Source organism: Cyprinodon tularosa, unplaced genomic scaffold, assembly GCF_016077235.1.
Source record: "Cyprinodon tularosa strain WSP-4 unplaced genomic scaffold, ASM1607723v1 ctg825, whole genome shotgun sequence".
Lineage (NCBI taxonomy): Eukaryota > Metazoa > Chordata > Actinopteri > Cyprinodontiformes > Cyprinodontidae > Cyprinodon > Cyprinodon tularosa.
In genome coordinates this window covers 10,453-31,208 of record NW_024039591.1, presented here as the reverse complement: position 1 = coordinate 31,208, position 20,756 = coordinate 10,453, and the positions used below count along the sequence as shown (strand labels likewise).

The 20,756-nt window shown below is 37.5% G+C and overlaps 1 protein-coding gene across 1 annotated transcript in view; it reads right to left on the bottom strand.

The window, feature by feature from the left end:
• scara5 (scavenger receptor class A, member 5 (putative)) overlaps nt 1-17,931 on the bottom strand; it is a gene marked incomplete at its 5' end in the record, with an annotated part of 40,427 nt that extends 22,496 nt beyond the window's left edge. Inside the window, 6 exons of the mRNA XM_038272354.1 lie at nt 3,196-3,303; nt 10,163-10,243; nt 15,606-15,774; nt 15,868-15,994; nt 16,072-16,250; nt 17,692-17,931. Of these exons, the coding sequence (XP_038128282.1) occupies nt 3,196-3,303; nt 10,163-10,243; nt 15,606-15,774; nt 15,868-15,994; nt 16,072-16,250; nt 17,692-17,931 (904 nt within the window). The remainder of the gene's footprint in view (nt 1-3,195; nt 3,304-10,162; nt 10,244-15,605; nt 15,775-15,867; nt 15,995-16,071; nt 16,251-17,691) is intronic.
• Nucleotides 17,932-20,756: the final 2,825 nt, after the last annotated feature.

Genomic DNA, 20,756 nt, shown 5'->3' with positions numbered 1-20,756 from the left:
ATGAATCATTATTTTTTAGAATATTACCTTTCATTATAGCTGTAAAACTTACCTCTACTTTCTCAAAAAGGGTGGCAAAATGCCAAACGGTCTTAACCATTTTGGTTTGTTGTGTTTTTGTCCACTTTGTTTTATCACACAGGAGGTTGAACCAAATGCAAAGCTGTACAAGTTGAAATGTTTCTCTTAATGGAAATCTTCCAGAGTTTTCAGTGCAATCTTCCCAGCCACTTATCATTTCACTGGAATAAAATGAAAATGTCTTATCTGGTTCAATTTAGAATATGCAGTTTCCAAGTTTACCAACTGTATATTTTGTCAGATGGTTCAGCTCTTTACTTGCTGAACTCTAAAAGAAAATGTGCAAGACTCAGCCCAGTAGTAAGCTAATGAAGGCCTTCTTTGTTGCAATAAAAAGGTACTGTGATGTAACGTGTTAAGTCATTATAGCTGAGTAGCTTAAAATAAACATTCATTTCTATAACTGCATTAGTAGTACAACATTTCTCCACTAAAATATAATAGTTGGCCATTATCCAGATAATACTCTGTTCAGATCCAGATTTATACTGAGGTCCACCAGTTAGGGAGCTCTATATAAGCGACATCATGAGAACATGGATATGGAGAAGCAGGCAATTGAAATAGTTTCATTTGTGCAAATAAATACGCAATAAAGATGGAATCGAGTCTTAAACTCACTGCTGGACCGTATCAAAATGCATGGAACTGCAGGTTTTTCAGAGATCTTGGTAAACTGTGAGACCGAACATTGGACATTTTGACTAATCCAGCTGTGACTAACAACAGCTGTCGGCTGGGCAAAACACACACATACTAAAAACTCAACAGTTGCTTATCCTCGCTCTGATTCCTTCATCAGAATTGTGTTCTCGTCCCTTGGGTGTTTCGTTATTACTGGCACGGCTCAGCAATGCTGGATTCAGTGTGATATCTGGATCTTTCTGATTTGTAAATTCCAAAAGATCCACAAAAGCCAAAGGTAATAAAGACAGTTAAGGTTAAGAAATGTTTCACTGTAGTTGAACAATCCTGCATTTAGATGTTTTTGTGGAATTTAAACACTGAATGCTTTTAAACTGAAAACAGAATTAATATTAAGCAATTCTTAAACTAATAAATGTTGGAAATATTATGTGTTAAAACAATTGTATTCTGAAGTTGTAAAAATGTATGAGGCCATAAAAAAAAAAAATATTAATATTATAATATGGAGTTCTTTTTTGTTAAGGATTAATATGAGCACTTAATAATGAGTTAATGTTTTACATGAAACAACAAATTTTAAAATAAATTATTATATTAAGGAATAAAATATATTTTTTAATATGTTCATTGGTCAAAAAAAAACTCCCAGTCAGTTTTTCCTTTAACCAGAAAAAACACGTGGTCTAACTTTTTTTGTTGTTGTTTTATTTGCACTGGAGGAGTTATGAGACGGCTGAACAGAAATTGGATTAGCAGGAACAGCTGTCATGCTAGAATAAAAATTATGTGGCTTTGTAAACAGTTGCACATGCTAGAGACACAAGTAGTAGTAAACTTTTTAGTTTCCATGAAATCCTATTAGAGATATATTTCACAAAACTATTCGTAAATGTTTTATGAAATTTTTCTGAGCCTGAAAATTGTTTCAAGGAAGAACATGTTGAAAAACTTTAACCCTTAGTGATAAAATATATGAAGAATTGAGAGCTTTTTCAGATTTCAAGGGTGTTGAAATCTGAAAAATGAAACGTAAGAAACTGCTGCAGTGTCCTATATATGAAGCAAAATAAGTCCCAAGTAAACAAAAAAATGTACCTCGGAATTCTGAAAATCTTTGTAAATGTGTAATGTCATTTCTATAAATTTACAAAAAGTAAAAAAAACCCTATTCATTACATATTGAGAAATACACACATTTTTTTTTTAAACTTGGACCATAAAGCAGTCTTTACACTTTAAAAGGTTACTGTAAGTTCAGCAAAGTTAAATGTGTCCTGCCTGGTTTGGCATGAATTGTTGGGGTTCAACTTTGTACACATCTTGGCTTGCTTTGGTTAACATGGTTTTTGTGTTCATCACAGCCTCGGTTCTCCATAAGCTCCATACATGCTGTGTTTAATTGCTGGTGAAAAGCTTGTTTAAATTGGTTGCCATTGGATTCTTCTGGTATTTTTCAACAGTTAACCCAATAATGTGCATTATAACACATTGCCCTAAGTTTCTGTATCTTAAGAATGTTAATTAATATATAAAACAACAGCAGGTTTTGACACAGTTTGAAGGCAATGCAACAACCAGACAGTTTTACTGAAATACTAACATAATTATTAAGCCCAAAATTGCACCCTTCCACACTATAAACAGCACAAATACCTGCTTTACTGACCATGGTAACACTTAGACTGATCTGCCAGCTACAGAAATAGGCCTGACCTTAAAACCACACAGAAAATGAGTAGATAAAATTCCAGAAGAAGAAGCGACATCAAAACCAACAATGCAGAGGAGTTTTAGGCTAAGATTAAAACAAACCTTGGCTGCTTTAGAACCATAAACCTCCCCTCGCTCTATGTGTGAATAATATATAGAGTTTAATGAATGGGTTTCAAATTTTGAATTGAATTTTAAAGAAGTTGGATTTAAAGAGAATAAAGGTTTGTAGCATCTGGTGTTACACTTCTCAATTCATAATAACCAAGAAAAAAAAAACAAAAAAACAAAAAGTCATTCCCTTGATTGCTATATTTTCTGTCTGAGATAGACCCAGATACAGACATGATGTTGGCAGGCACATGTAGGAATCGGCTTAAAAATGTAACAACAACATAACAGAACATAACAGAATGACAGGAAGTAAATCAGGATATCAAACCAGGGTAAAAAAAAAACAAAAAAAACAGAGATATTCAGTAATTATTGATATAACAGAAAGACAGTATAGACCAGACATAAAATTTGCTGTTTCACGTTGGGGAAATTCAGGAGAAGATGAAATTACACGAATAATGCCAATGCACATAAATAAAATTGGATTTAAGCAAGGAGCTGAAAGCATGAGGTGTCTATGAAAAGTTGAATATGGAATGTTCTGTGCACTACATTATCTAACTATAACGGAAAGACATAAAGCTTAATAAGCATAATGGTACAAAAGGAACTTCAGGTCATAGAGATAGATTATTGTACCTTTAGGCCCAACTGGTCCACGTTCGCCTTTCTCTCCCCGTGGGCCATCAGCCCCAGGAGATCCTTTTATTCCCTGTGTGCCTTGCATTCCTTTGGCTCCTGTAAATCCTACAGCAACAACACAAAAACAAAGCTTTAATCACATTAGGTTTTAATGGTGCAATGATATTCAACTTTAGGCTTAATTGGCAGCATGACAGTAGAAAAAATTCAAGAAATTTGTATTTTAATTAAATTTATATTGTTTACGATATAAGTCTCGGTCCTTGAATTTTGTGTTGAGATGGATAAAAAGGAACCTCCAAAAACAAGTATTAAAACCCACTAATCCTCTATCATTTAATGGAAAATTTGGATTTGGAAAGGCTCAAAGTTTTCTTTGACATGTGCCAAAACGCCAATTTCTTTCTCATTGCTTCTTTTAAAACCATGGCACAAACTCAGAGCATTTGTTGATGGTAAGCACGATCAGATGTCTCTAAATTATTGTGCTAATGCCTTGTAGATTGCAGCTCTGAAGTCAGCTTTATTATTTTCAAATGTCTTTGTGCTCCGATTCGCTCTGATTGCACAGTTGTGACAGACTGCTCGGAAATGTGAGTGAGAGGATTAGATTAAAAGCATTAGAGCAAGAAAGGTACAATAAACTGATGATGCATGATGTCATGTAACAAAGCAGTTCAACAACCCACTAAGAAAACGCTATCAATCACAGTTTGGTTCCGTAGCAAAAGTGTTCTTAGTGCTCTGTAGGTATATTCAACTGGATCACAAAGTAGAAAGAGGGTGGATGTGATGAAAGGCTCTTGGCTTCGATGTAAATGGAGAAACATGAGTGTCTAGAGTAATATATAAACAAATTGTCTCAATCTGAGTTTGTTTTTAAGTGAAGCAGCCTGGAGTACTGAAAATGACATCTTTAAGGTCAACACACTTCCCTCCAACTTCCTGCACAAGACTTACAACCCCACTGCACTTTGGCAGGCAACTTGTTTTCTAATAGAAATGCATTAAAGGAAAAGGAATCAAAAAATTTTTTTTAATGCTCTAAGTATGCATGGCCTAGCCATCCCTTTGTTTGGTTTTGTCCTCTCAAACTCAGAAAGTGTAGGCAAATGGCTGCCAATTCTAAACCTGATTTTGATTAAATGAAGTTGCCCTAAGCCAGTTATCCATTTCCAACTGCTATTTTATATTTTATTAGATCTTAATGTATGGAATTGGAATGTACTGTAGTTGGTCTTAATTACATTTAAGATATTTGTATTTTAATCTGAACTTGAATGTATTGGATCAGTTTTTAAGTGAACCGTTTAAAAAAAGAAAAACAGGAAAAATGTAAAACAAAATGTATGTAACTACTTGGTGAAACAAACAGCACCATGAAAATAAAAAACACAGCAAAAAGTTTGAGAAGTTCGAGAAGTTTAAGTTACAACCACTATACATTTAGGGAACCCTACAAAGAAACGGAATGGAAACCTACAAAGAAATAGATGCCAACATTCATTTATAGGAAGTTGTGAGGATAATATTAATTTATGAAGAAGCTGCAGAGATTTAAAGCTCCTTCGAATATTATTTTTGTACTCTACAAATCAAATCTTTATTGATTGGTCTGAGGGGAGACAGCAGAGTGATCAGGAAGGAGTGGTTGATGAAAAATTATGACTTGATTACTCGACAGAAGAAGGGGAGGTAGCATGGATCTGTAGGGGATTGATTCAATGGGCTGTAAAGACTGTACCCCAGAGGACCAGGAGAATTTGATCCAAGAAAGTTAGTACTTGCAAGAGACGTTGTGCTGGAGAGGTGATGAACACTGAGAGCAGCTGTACAAAGGTAAGAGCTTTTCCATTAAGATTAGGGAAGAACTGAGGTTCATTGGTAGTCTGGAACAATAACAGAGTCCACATTAGAAAACATTAAATAGAAGACAAATTTCAACAAGAAAGATATTCCAGGTTTAGATCTTTGGCTGGAACACCGTTAGGGGTTAATCATCTGATGAAGAGAGCTGATAATTTGTCTCCTTTAATACACTCGAGTCATCTTGATTGAGACATGTTCTCAGGTGTGCCACAACACGGGTTGGTGCAACCACCCACAAAGATCTTCTCTGTGACAGGAAGCTCACCGACACCAGAAAGACAGCAAAACCCCAGAGACCCTAAAAATACCCCGCTTTCAAGGAAGGGCGAGAAGCCCAAAAGTCCCGAACAAGGTCACTGTCCAAAATAGAAAAAGAAGGAATTCAAAACTGTTCCTCAGGGCCATAACTTTCCCAATCGACCAGATGCTGAAAACCCCGTCCTTTCTGACAAGTATCTAAAATCTTTCGTACAGTGAAGGTTGGGTGTCCAGCAATGTCTCGGGGGGGTGGAGGGGGACTGGGAGGGGGGCAAAGAGAACTAGACAGGACAGGCTTGATCAGAGAAATGTGAAAAACAGAATGAATCTTTAAATGATCGGACAGCTTGAGGTGAAAAAAAGAGCGACTGAGCGCTGCCTGGATTTTAAATGGACCCATTAATCTGGGAGAGAGTTTGTGACTAGAAATCTTTAGGTTAATGTCATGAGCTGACAGCCAAACCTTTACTCCAGGTGAGAACCGGGGAGCTGAAATCCATCTCCAATTGTCCAGACGACTATTTGTTTCAACTGACTGGTTCAAGGCAGAAACTGTCAGGTTCAAGAACGGTCTGCAGCGCAGAATGTGGTGTTTGACAGAGGTAACTGCAATGGGGTTAAAATTCTCAGTCAACTATGTCATAGTCATACCAAAAACGTTAAAAAAACAATCCACTGGACATTGTTTCCAAGTTTGAAGACATTTCGTTACCCTATAAGGAAGCTTTTTCAATTCAAAATGGACACTGGTGGTAACAGTAAACAGCAGCCTCGTTTATGTCATCGAGCTTCCCTGGGGCTACAATGTAGTTTACCACCATCAGTGTGTGAGTGTGTGCCTGAATGTGTGAATGTAGTGTAAAGGGCTTACTTGAAAAAGCGCTATATAAGTACAGAATATTTACCATTTTAACCATTTTTAAAAGAGATTCACAAGAACACAAATTTCAACAAGAATGATAATACTGGTTTAGGTCTTTGGCTGGAATCCCATCAGGGGTAATCATCGGGCAAAGAGAGATGATTGTTCGCCTCCTTGTGTACACACTCGTCATCTTCATTGAGGAATGTTCTCTGTTGTGCAGCAGCATGGGTTGGCTCAGCCACAAGCAAAGAGCCTCTCTGTGATAGGAAACTCACTCACACCAGAAGGAAGATGAACAAACTTCTAAGGTATCTAGCTTGTGCAAGTAGTCGCTTTCAAATTTTTTTTACAGTAACTGCCTGAATCTGGAACAACAACACAGGATGATACAGTATAATGGCATCTCTTCAATATATTGTGATAACTTCTACATTTTAGTGACAAAAAGTTGACAAAATGAGTGAGAGAAGACAGCTGCTGCTTGTTTATTTGTGGTGCTCCTGGAAATGCCCCGCCCCACCAACACTACATTGTTATGTTTGATTGCAGATGTTTAATTACAGCAGCAGTTTTACAGTAAACGATGATTGCAAACCACCAAATTTTTAGTCATACCATTAAGAAAGAAAAGCAAAAAAAAAAAAAAAAGACTGACCTCAGGGATCCTCAAAGAGTGTTTTAGACAAGAATATACAACTCCAAACACAACATCTGTTTGTTGAAGAGACATGGATTATCTAAATTGTGAAACATTACACTGTTAGAATCCCCTTATTTATCTCTGTGCTGATGTCCATTGCATCTGCCAAGTTTTCCTTTTTCTGTCAGCAGCTTCTTTGTTATGTTTGTTTTAATAATTATTCAGCAACACAAGCAAAACACATATACAAATAAAATCCTTTGTTTTTTAATCTGTATTGATTTGGGAAGATTTTCTGCAATCAGAGAATACCTTAAATGATCAAAGACCATAGAAGATAACGGTAAAGAGAAAAAGGTACATGTAGCAGTAAACCCCATATAGACATGTTAAACAACTGCTGCATAGTCCTTTTAGAACATCCCTTCAAAATAACTATTATTAAACATGTTCTGACCTAATGGAAAACTGGTCTATACCAATGATTCGGGTGGCATGTCTGCAGTATATGATATGTTTGGGTCCAAAACGTCAGAACATAGCGAGACTCTAACTATGAAAAGTGACAAATATTAAAATTTGCTTTAATTATTGCTGATTGTATCTGAAATTATAGATCGGTACATTGGAAAACTTTATTTAAGGGATTCCAGTTTCCTTAAAACCGCGGTTCTCAAAGTGTGTGGCGCGACCCACTGGTGGGGAATTGAGACGTGACAGGTGGGGCGCGCCAAGTTCCGGTGTGTGTGTGTGTGTGTGTGAGACTATAAATGTAGAACGTGTGAGAGCAAACTGTCCTTATAGCTGTATGTTGCCGCTTTTTAGACCAATCAAACCCACAAAGTAATCATTACTAGCCTACATGCAGTCTAATTAAAAGAACATTAGATATGAGAAAAATTTCACCTGGAACTGAAGTGCCAAAATAATGATTGACGTGACGTCAGCATATTATTTGTAACGGAATAAACTTTCTCGCCCCAGTGTTGCCAACTCAGCGACTTTGTCGCTATATTTCAGACCCCTCCAGCGACTCTTTTTCAAAAAAGCGACTAGCGACAAATCTAGCGACTTTTGGAGACTCTTACGGGAAAGCACGTATCGTTCCTTTTCTTGTCCTCCAGCGGCAGGTGCTGCCGTGGGGCGCCTCCTCCCTCCCAACCCCGTTCTCCCCCGCTATCGCAGGAGTCCCTCTCAGCGCTGCAGTAAGGGACACAGCATGTTTAACTTTAGCGTCCAGACTGCAAATAAAGCGCACATGCGCCGGGATTGACGGCGCAGGTTGATCATAAATAACTGAATTTGAAATATTTTATCTTAAATGAATAACGGCGTTTGATTCACACAGCCACATGTTCATGTTTCTGGTTTGGAGTGGAGAGGGAGTATCCACTCATCGGGCAGAGAGCTGTGTGCATTCTTCTTCCCTTTGCCACATCATATCTCTGTGAGATGGGCTTTTCAGCTGTTGCTTCACTGAAAACAAAGCATGACTTGAGAGTGGCAGTATCAAGGCTGCAACACCGTTTTGAGAAACTGTGCAATGCAAAAAAGGCTCATTGCAGCCACTAATGCAGGGATAAATAGACCTGCCTTGCCAGATGGATTTCACTTCTTTTCTTTTATTAACAGATTGCAGAGTGGCACTTTAATTTTTTCTATCTTTGAGCTTGATACAAATTTTGACACAGCTGCATTTTTATTTTCTTTATTTTTGAGCTTGCTGTTATTTGATGTAGATAGTTTGTATTTAGATACTACTTGTTACTTCAATAAAATTGGAACATTTTAAGATTGTTTCATATTTCATTAGCATTGTGTTGGGGCGATGGGGACAGGCGGGGCTTGAAAATTCCCCCTTGTCCAAAGTGGGGAATGACAGAAAAAGTTTGAGAACCACTGCCTTAAAACAAACGTCAATGTAAAAAAAGTGTGATTTATTTATTATGTATTTATATATTTGTATAACTTTTAACAGAGATCTCTTCTCCAATAAAGACAAGAATGATAGAGTTATCGGGCTTTATTGATTTTACATGAAAAGTTAGCTTCTTATTTTCTTCAATCTGTTTTGTATTAACAACAAAAAAAAAGCTCTTCTTTTTGCTGTTGAGACATTTCCTGGAACCGTTACAGCAGATAATATTCCCCCCAAAAATAAAAGTGTGTCTTGGAAATGTTTGGGGATGCAACAAGAGGACAGGTACCTGCATATATGCAGTCAGTCTTTCAAAAAGTAAAAAAAAGAGCATCATGGCTCTGATATCGAAATTCCTTTTGGATGAAGATTGATGCTATGTTTAGCAGGATAATAAAGAAGAAGATGGATTATCCATCCTATTGGCCCCATCTGAAAATAAATCCACACCCAAAGTCTGGAACGTTGCGTTCTTAATATATATAGGTGACTATTTAAGCTGTCCACACTCTACATCAGAACTCAATGTAGTAACAGCAGTGAAAACAATGTGTGTGTTTGGAGGGTGGATTCGCTTGTGAAACTAATCTCTGGTCTTTAAATTTCCACCAGTCCTGCTATTCAGTCATGAATCTTACCCTCCCCCCCATATCCTCACAAATCCAAAATAGGCTGTTTGTAATCAATGTTTACAGGGTAGTGAATTAAAATGACTCAAAACTATTCAGCAAGATGTTTTGAACAACATTTCCTAACCGTCTTTACTGTGCAAACATATTAAAGCAAAATATACTGAAAAGCATTGCATATACATAAATGTATAAAAAAATAAATAAATAATGGCACATTTTTCTATCTGGTTGTTCTGCTAAGATTGAACAAGTCAAGCTGTGGCTAAAATTATTCTTATATATATTTTTTGACTTGCCACCGAGCAATTGACCTTATTTCGATATTGAGGCTAGTCTTTAGATAGGAGTCGTTAGATCCTGATTTAGACCATTACATTGTGTTCAGGTTTGGATTGGATGAGGCTGACTGCCTCATCTAAAAATGTTCAAAGATGTTGATTTTTTTTGTGTAGAAATGGCAGTTAAAGCTTCACTCTTAATTTGAACAAATTTCTTCCTTGGCTGGGTTATGGCAGTAAAAGTATATTCAACCAACAAATGTACTTGTCTTGTTGTTTAAGAGCAAAAAATCAGAAACAAGATTTGTAAATATATTAAGGTATCTGTAATTAACCAGCAGTTGTAAACAGCATGCATTTAATCTAAAGGATATAGAGGAGGCAGTCTCTGGGGAAAATATGCTTCCTAGAGCCTAACACCAGAGACAGAGTTCAGTTCAACCAATTTAAACCAACATACCTTGATAGTCGATATGTTCAATGGTACTGTATGGCTTTACCCACCTTGCAGGCCAGGGAGCCCAGGAACACCAGGGACACCTATTTGTCCAATGTCCCCCTTTTCTCCTTTAGGGCCTGGAGGTCCTGCACAGAGAAGTAAATATAAAAAAAGCTGTACTCTATCAATAGTTTATACAATGTACAGATGTGGTGCCTAACAGAGACATAGCAGTTACATTTATGGTCAGGGCAAGTACCAGTTAGTGATATGACACTATACCAATGTTTTAGAAAGCATTTAAACCATACCATCTGGGATGTCTGAATGAATCTATTAGATACCAGAGAAAGTGTCAAAAGTTATGCACATTTTCTCCGGTTGAATTGAGTTAAGCAGCCCTGAGCACTAGCCACCTTTGTAGCAATCACTGTCATTCAGCTAGCTGAGGAAAGCTCTTTCACATTTCCTTTGTGTACAAGATAGATGCTTAGAGATATGAAATAACAGTATTGGTGCTGGAAGGATATGAGAGCTGCCCATTACTCTTGTTAAGGCAACACTGTTTTTAACACACCTGGTAAGCCATAGTCTACAGAGAGTAATTTAATAATCAAAAAAGGTTTATCATGAGAAGGATACAAAAAATGACATTCTATGGCATTGGCAATACTGGTCACCACAGAGATGACAAACCTGGAAGGCTGCCTACAGCAACAACAAAGTACTTTAAATAATTTATGTTGTACTAGATGTGTAGCATGTGCTGGTGAAGTTTCTCAGTCATCCAGGTCATTGTCATTTCAAAAAACTTTAAAAAAAAAACCAACCACTGGACTTGTTTTCCAAGTTTGAAGATGTTTCGCTTCCCACCCAGAAAGCTTTTTCAATTCAAGATGTCTGGAGTAGTGTTGAGTTCCAGGCTTATTGGGTAGCCCAAATTAAAGCCTGGCTTAGAAAATATGCTAATTGAACTGAAAAACAGTAAATGATACATGTGTAGAACACGCATCAACAATGTCCTGTATGGTTTAAGTCTAGACAATGGTATAGGCTGTCAAGATGAATAAATTTTCTTATCAAGAAAAACTGTTAAAAGAGACAAATCTAGCAAAAATACACTCAATTATTACAAAAGCAAGAGGACGAATGTGTTCTGGCCTAAGGGATGCCTATGTACTGTCATCATTGGGTTGGCACCAATGTCCTACCATCATTGGGCTGGTACCTATGTCCAGCAGTCATTTGTCTGGTGCCTATGTCCTGCAATTATTGTCTAAAAAGCTGGATACACCCTGGACCAGAGGCCATTTCCTCATAAAGTCACAGAGTGACAAATACCAAACACACATGGATGCACACTTCTGAGGGTAATTCACACATACATGGGTAAAAGGTCTAAACTCTATGTAAAAAAGACCACAATCTGGGGTTCAAACTCAAGATCTTTTTGCCTCAAAGCATGACCATGCAACCCCTGTCTCCAACAGTTATTGGGTGACATGCAAGGTACACCCTGGAGAACTCGTCAGGCCAATTAAATTACAATGATAAGTATAGAACATAACAGAAAGCTTCTAACCCAAGCCATCTGGACACACTAAGGCCCCAAACCTTTCATAGGTACTGACCATAATTTAATTCATATAGTTAAACTCTATAGATCATTGCATTTATTTATAGCTGTAATAACAAGCAGAAAAACATTGCTGCTAAGTGAAAGTCACACTGGCCTACAGATTCAGGCCAAGCATTTGTTGAGAGACTTGGAGAGGAGAGGAGCCAAATACCCAGAGAACAAGCAAAAAAGTCTGGCCACAATTAAAACCACATGTTTAACAACCACAGCACAGCTTAGGGGAATACTCAGAAATTCAAGACTTGTTTTTGTGCAGTTAGTTATCATCCTTTAGACCTGTTATTTGCATGTTTCAAGACCTGCATTGGTTTTAAATACAGACCTTCCAGCAGCTGTCTTGAGCAACGCTGTAACTGTACACATGTTACTAACATGAACAGGTCCCTGAGACTGGCAGGAAGCCACAAAAATATGACAGTGTATACCACTGCATTTTCATATTATTTAACAACTGGGAGGACACAGACAAGAAAAAGGAATATTTCTGCAAGTTTTCGCCACAACCTATCATGAACCTTGCGTCAAATACTGTCAGTATCTGACGTGACGGGGACTTGACCAAACGTCAATATTTGACTAGTTGGGAGTGAGACTGTATTGTAACATCTGAAGCTCCAACATTATTTAAGAGCATCATTTAATCTCTGATTCAAAGATGGAAATGTATGTCCACAAACCTACAGTCCTAGAACATCTCCATCCACATACACTAACAGACTAGGCAAGAATAACATAATTTATAGAAGCATCCCAGAATATCACAGTAACTCTGCAGAAGCTACAGGGTCTTACAGCTCAGACAAGGGGTGCAACTATTGGTTGTGGTCCACAAATGTAAGTATTATGGAACAGTGGCAAGATGAAAGTTTAACCTAAGTGATAAACAGTTCGGTTTGCTTTTTACAACAATGTATGCAAGTAAAACCAACCAGCATGTGGAAGATGGTGCTATGTCCAAATATGACAAAAAAAAAAACACACATTTATGGGACACTAAAGATGACTTGAATATCTTGATACTTTTTGGTAAGATTCTGTGGCAGTCAAAACAAACAACTTGAGGGAATGTCTTGCAGCTTTGTATCATGACACATAACCTGTGGCAGTAAATGAGTCGGAAAAAAGTGAAGCAGCTTGATAAAAAAGCAACAACAGAACCAAAGCAGGCATGTAGAGAGTAAAGGGGAAAGGAGAATAAACAGATGTAGAACTTTTTTGGCAAAGGTGACGCAGACTTAATCACAGCTAAATGTAGCCAGAGCTAAGACTAATAACAAAGCTGATTAGAGTTTTCGTTCTGGGTATAGCTCTGAATTTAATCCACAATTGTTTGCAGGCTGAGGAGAAATGCCATCCCAACAATATGTAGGGCGGTCCCAAACTTCTGAGGTACCAGTTGGTTCTTTGGACAGTGTCCCCTGCCAGCATTACATCATGGCATACCTTTTAATTTTAACAAGCAAAAGAACCAATTTTTTTTTTACACTGGCAGTGGGAAATTAACTGCATCTGGAGTAATCATGTTTGAGCAGATTGGAAGGAAAACACAGAGAGTTGCTTAAAACTCCAGGGTTATAATCCCAAAATGTAAAGTGAAGTTGCAGTCAGTCAGACTCCAAAAATGGCTCAGAGGAGCTGTTGAAAAAAGATCCTTCCTCCACCACTGAGGTGCTTTCCATAGAGAGCCATTAAACTAAGAGCTGACATTATCATGTTCTAACAATGAATGTCTAACTTTGTAAATGTTACATTAAACAGCAGCACACATCAAACACTTTAAGTACTTTAGACTGATATTCATAATAGAGAAGATTTGATGTTTTAGAGTTTATCTAAAAGCTAAGATGTATATTCCTTTTAAACATTAAAAGCAGGCCTGAGGTTTGCAGGATTATTTAGAGAAAGGGTTTCCTGTGAGAGCACAAATGCAATTTACTCAGCTGATTTGCTAAGATAAAAGTCTGGGAAGTCTCAGAATGAGCCTGTGTCTCACACAGCATGCATATCTTTGCATAACTGATTACATAGGAGTTTTGCTGGTGATAGTTGTTTCAATACACTTCCTCTCACATATTTATTAACAATAGGGGGAGGCACATATGTAGAAGTCTTGAAGACTGCTTAATTAAGTTGTAAGGTATTTAGGAAAACCAACTTTCCAAACAAAATACTGACCTTGGATAAAGTTGTATGGATGAGGAGAAATATGTCACCACTGACAGATAAGGTCTAAAAAGGTCATAATTTAAATCTGCCAAATGATTTAACTCCTAGAGTGCACAGGGAACTAAATAAAGACCTTCTTTGCTTGCATCAGCCATCTTTTGTTATGGCATGGTGTATTGAAGCAGCAGCTTATCTGCAGCTCAGAGGAAGCTGTTTAATAAGCTCATTAGGAAGGCAGCTGTGTCTCAGCATGTCCACTGGACATAGGGCAGGTGGTACGAGACAGAAGGACATAAAAAAAAACACACAACTGGTGTACAATCTCTCCCATCCCATGCATGAAGTTCTTAAAGAGCTTGAGAGCACCCATATCTTAGATGCATAAAGGAGCCCTTTCACAGATCCTTTTTTCCAGCCGTTAGACTTAATAATCTATGCCGCTCCCATGAGGCCTAATGCCTTTTTACAACCCTGCTACTGGTTGTAAAGGTTGTTGGTCTGATAAAGAGTTATTTGCACTGTTTCTGGTTCGCTTAATAAGCATCTTACTGATGTTAATTACCACATATGTTAATGATCACAGATGCAGTATTTTTTACCTGTTATGAAATAGTTTTTTTCTACTATCATGTCTTATAAAGTTCTTTTTTTCCTGTGATCCAGCTTATTGCACAATTTTTCCACCCTTCTACGAATTTTCTTTTACACTTTTTATTTTTGCCAGAATGTGCCCTTTTATTATTTTTAATGGTACAGTATTTGTTTTCTTTCAGATATGTGTATTTTAACTTCTGCTTAACTTTTAGAATGTTGTTCTGTTTCATACTATTTAATATTGTAAGTACTTGTAAGATTTTCTCCTTCCTACTCTATTGTAAGTGTCAAACCTTAAGTGTGTGGGATTATGAATAGAAGTCTTTGGCCTAACTGCCATTCCAAAGGCGTTCTGAACCTTGGGACCCATAAGCTCTTTGAAATATCAAGAAATTCTGTTTGAAAAATGTTTCTCTGTTTTGCTAGAGGAAATCCATCCAAATCATATGGGTAAGTTAATACAGAAACTATTGACCAGCAATAAAATCAACCTTCTCCTGTGGTTATCATAGTTTTCAGAGCAAGTAAAATATAACCTGTAAGAAGAGCTGAGGAGCTGACAGCATTTCAGATCACCTGCTACTTTTAAAGACTGTGTATATTCTGCTATTGCACCCTGTGAACTGTATTTTTTATTAAAGATCACACATCCTAGAGTAGTCCATCTATGTAACTGAAATGAATTAAGATGGCAGAACAACCTATGTGCCAGCTTCTGTGCTTTAAATATACTTTAATTGTAACGTTTTTTTCTGCTCCTTGGTGACTAAGATATACTTGACGTATGTTTTAACATCTCTATTGCTGTTGGAGATGTAATGCTGTTATGCTCTTATGCTCTTATGTCATAAACAGACTTCTTTAACAGGACTTAAACTCCAGTTTCTATGGTGCTCAACAAACAGACTGAAAATAAAGCAAAGCCCTCTAATGAGCTCAAGGTTTCATACTTCTCGATAACGTAAGGGTGTTTTGCTTCCAACTTTAGAACAACTTGCTATTTTTATACCATGTCAATATTCTGTTTAATTTACACTTACTGCTTCATCTTATATTCTAAACAGGATAAAACCTGTAGTCTTAACCAATGTTTATGTCATCCTATTTACCTTCCAGCATCGTGAGGTTCTTCAGGGTCATGGATTGCTCCCAGTCCCTCAGACGGAGGTCCTCCGTTATTGTGCTCAGGATCTCCATCTCGCTCCTCAGCTGGGCCTCTGTGTGGATGTGTTTTCCCCATAAACTGCTGGTGTCCTCTGTTATGTTGATGATCTGTATCTAAACAGATAGAGTGCAAAATGGAGGATGTTAAAGTTATCATCAGGAGTTTTATCCACTGTCATGTTGTCTAAGAACTGGTGAAGCTCAAACCTGTAAGTCATGTATTTTAAGGTGATGTATGTTGATGTCATTGGTGAAGGTGTGATTAACAGCTCCAACAGTCCAGTTGACTTCATCTAATTTCTCTCTGAGCCCATTCAAATGACCTGCTGTCTCCCTGAAATACAACCAGGAATTACTAGGATTGCATTGTTGAACATTTTACCTTTTTCGAGCTGTAGTATAAAATTCTACCTCAGAAGAACGTCATGGTCATGAAGCCACCTGGAGGTTCGCGCTACTTCCATGCTTAAACCTGTCAGGTTCCTGCCAGCGGAGGTGCTGAAGGAGGACAACCTGTCGTCCAACTGTACCAAGTAGCCTTCTGACTGAAGGGAGTTAGCCTGGATGTTGCTCAGCTCCACCTCCAGACCCTTTAGGGGAGAGGATTTAGCTGATTCTCAAGTTGAAAACAAGATTTTTATGACAACGTTTAATACAATTTTTCACAATGGCAGATGTTCCTACAGATGTCAGGCTTTAGGTAGGAACTTGGAAAAAAAACACTTAGAAGAAATTTATGAAATGCCAGAGAAATGTATGGATGTTTGTATGGAGAAACACAAGTTATAAAATAAAAAAGAGAAAAAAACAACAAAATTTAAAATGTAATCACCCTGCTATTGAACCAAGTAACACCCGAGTTTATTTTTTACTCTAAACCATCCAACTAGTTAAATCAAATCAACTCTTTATCAGACCTGCTGAATCTAATAAACCTGCAATTCATTAAAATTAGAATTTGATTCCAAGCGTAGGCTTCATTTTAAAATAAACTGTTTAACTGCTTTAAACACAGCAAAGCTTTTTTTCATTACACCATAAAGGATCTGCTCTCTACATAACGGTCTCTAGAGCAGACCACTCATGAAACACAAGAGTGAGACAAAATTCCTGGTTTTTGCTGATAAAGCTATAAAAGGTATAAAAGAGGAAAATTTCCAAGCTGCATTCCTCTGTGAAGTGACTGAGGAAAGTTCTAGAAAGCAATGCAAATCCATTCTTTAAACAATTTTTGCTTAGATAAACACAAATGCAGCACTGTATGTAAACATTTCTGCTTTGTTTTGACAATTTGAATCAGAATCTTTCAAATTTTAATCAGTACATTTGGCTTTCTGATGCTCTTTGAAAGTTTTCTGGAGCTACTTTTGCACATATTTTTTATCCAGTCCTTATTTCTGACCCTATCATAACATAATATTGTTTATCGCAGGCATGAAATAATAGAAAAATTGACAAACGGAAAACAAAACAATAATTGGTGGGCCTAATAAACTAAGTAAAGTGGAGCCAATTTTGCTTTGAACTGCTAATTAATTAAATCAGTAAAGTCACGCAGATGAGACACAAGCCATACCAAAAGCTCTATATTGCTGGTGTTAAATACCAACAAGTTACCATGTTAGCACTTTTATAGATTTAGCAATGGAAATTGAATGCAAAGGGAGATATAAATCTTGACTTTCATAAAGCTCAGAAAACGCACAGATCATTATAACCCGTTTAAGAGAGTATAAAAAAGAAATCTGGATGCTTGGAAGCAAAATACGTAAAAATGTGGAATGACCCTAAAATTTTGCACAGTTCCCTAAATCTTAATTTAGCAATAGCTCAACAGTATTCATTTATTAATGTACATGTTGAATGTTGAAGGGGTGCAAACATCCTGCTCGAAACAAGTACATTGCTGATCAAACTGGATACACCTAGAACTCAATCCTTTTCGCTTGTGTAACCATCTTTTTGGCCTATGGTAAAAGTTTATAAGAGAGAACATGGTAAAATACAAAGGTTTCTGATGCTATATGTTACCTTGATGAGGATCTCCAACCTCTGCAGCCAGTTGCTGTGGTTCTGAAACATGTTTTCCAGTTTCCAGATGTTTTCCAGGAGGTCAGCCTGAGTGGATCCCTCACCCAGGGTCTGCTGGAGCACGTTAGAGTGCTCTGACATCCGAGTCACATTCTCAGTCAGCACCTCCTGGCGCTGTGAAGACACCTGGGATCGAGAAACTGGGGAAAGACAGAAAAAAGATGAGTGACTGGTCCATTTTGAGTAACAGCAAAATTCCCCAAATCATGTTTCATTTAGTATCAATAACAACAGAGAGTGTGGAGTGAGCCAGCGCGGTAATGTTGAGCAGATGTCAGTTTAATTGCCTGGGTTGATTTTAGTTGTTTGCTCCTGCTATGATGCATTGTTTTCATTTTTATTATAATGATTATATTTTATCTTCACTTTGGTTAATGTTTGGTTTGGCTTCAAGCACCTGGTCAAACTGTGCCTCCAAAACCAAATAGTTTGCAAGAACTAATACACATTTTTTCTTAATTTTATATTTTTCTTTGATTTATCCTAATTTTTCATCTTTTTGCAGTTTCGTATTTATTACGAAATCAGCATGGGTGAGTATGGAACAGAAATGGGGAAGCAAAGTTAATCAGTTAAAATGGAAAAATCAAGCAAGGAACAGAAAAAAAAAAAACAAGAAGTTAAATCAGAGGGGATTTGAACCAAGACCTGGGTACATACTGTTAAAGAAAAATGATTATTTTTAGCTTTTAATACAGTTAATCTTATGGCATGTGTAAACACTCTCACTTGAACATATTTCTTAATTTTGAATAAGGCTTTGTTGATGATTTAAAACTACTAATGGGTAAGTATTTAGAGCACCAGGCAATAGAATGAGTATCTCCTGGGGGGTGAATAACAGTTAAGCCTGCAGGAGAGATTTCTGCTTGGTTTACAGAAGGTCAAAAGTCTTCCAGAATAAACAACCAGGGATGGTGTGAAAACTGAATCAGGAAAAAGGCCCCCGCATTCCACAAGCTGTCTGTGGAAGCTTATCTTGTGTTTTATGACTTTAAGAATTCTAGATGCCAGGACAAGCTTTCCGCCTTTTCTTGTTAAAACAAAGAAGCAAATGACCCCAGATGTTTGCAGTAAATTAGGTAAAGTTTTAGGCAGTGTCAGAGATGGCTTTTGGTTGGAGGACCGAGGGCCAGCCCTTTTTGAATGGATTAGATACAAGAGGATAAAGCTTTCTAAATAGAAGTTACAGATCAGATTTGCCCTTGCAACTCTCCAAAGATGTCTCTGTACTCTTTGCTTTCTTTCCTCCTATGTCAGGTAATGGAATGTATGTCTCTGTTGTTCTGCAGTTTTGTTGTTAATTCATAAGTTGTTTTTTGTTGGATTAAATTCTGTGATTCTGTGACGTTCGCATATCTTGCTGGTTTTCCTTGGGGGCCACACGCAGCTCGCTGAGCGCACCTGGGAGAGGAAGAGAAACACCCAACCTTTTTCCAAAGTTAACTATTTAGAATATTTTCTTCCTTTAACAATTGGGGGCTCGTGCCGGTTCTGGAATCTCGGCGGGCGGCTGTTTGGTCCTGATTGATCCGTCTCGGCCCGACGCTTCGGTGTGGTAAGACAGTATTTGATTATTTTTTAGTTGTCTGAAGCGCCGTGTGGTCGGACCGGGGTTGATTTGCTGTGTGCGGCCTCACAGAATTCAGATGCTGCAGAGGTAGATAAAATCCCTTCTAAAAGAGTCAGTTGTTTAAGGATTTGAATAAATACACATTACAGGGAACTGTGGCTAGTTCAAAACAGAGCCTTTACGTTAACTCTGACTTAAGCTGGGTTTTAAAAAATGTATATTCTTTTTACCCTGAGGAGCAATGCCTGGGCCTCTAAAAAAGTATTTTGGAAATTTGTGTATTGGTTAGTTTTGGCTTGTATCAGCCGGAGATTTCGACTCATCTCCAGTGGACTTATAATTATTTGGGTTAATTGGATCGAGTTGTATCACTCATGGAAAAGGACTAATAGCAGGTTAATTGGACCGAGTTGTATCACTCGTGGAAAATAAAGGACTAATAGCAGGTTGGATCACCTTTCTTTGGCACCCTTAATCGGGTTGCTTATAGTATAAAGGACTAAAATAGATTATTTGATTTAGTACGGGTTCAATCGCTCTCCCCAGCTGAAAAAGAAAAAAAAAAAAACCCTTTTGTCACTGGGCGGATTGATTGATCGAATAAACTAAATTGAGGCTTATTTTCGCCTCGAGCTTGACCCAGCTCTGAAGTGTTGGACTGAGAAGTTGAAATGAGAATAAAAGGGATTTTTAAAATTGAAATTGGAAAATTAAAAGATGCGTCATACATTCTTTTAGCCGGCACCTGACATTTTCTTTTCTTTTCTGTCTTTTCTTGACTGAACTACAACGTTGTCTGTGTTTCTGTGTTTTGTATGTTTCTTTGTGTTTGTGTGCGTGCTTGGCTGCGGGTTGATCTATTGCTGTGTGTCTGTCTCCCCCGTTATACAGTACTGTATGTTCCACCACGCGCTGCTGTCTATTCGTCTGTCTGTGTCTGAATTGTGCTGAGATTGTGCGGAAGTGATTTGTGTTTCAAGTTTGTGTTATGAAATATTGTCAAATGTTTTTGCTGGATGTTGTATTACTAACTTTCTGTTAAAATGTGCTTCTGTGGGACAGAGGTGTCTCCATTTTGGTTACAAGTTGTGTTTCACAGCAGGGGGACTGATTGACCCCCCTTATTTGCATTTTGGGAGTGCTTCAGTTCTGTTAGCACTGATGTCCAGCTGACATTTTCAGGATTCTTGGATTTTGATGTGAATTACTCTTAGAATTGTGTTTTGTGTTGAGAAGAAAAGTACAAAATAACAGATTTACAGATGTTTTTACTTTCTCAGCGGGTGAAATGTGTTGCATCAGTTCCAGGCTAGAGCACTGGAATGATCCAATTGTTTTTTATAATACTGTAACATTGACAATCACTTCAATTTCTAGGTTTCCTGACAGGATGGAACACCCTCACTGATTGTAACAAGAGAACAAAAATGAG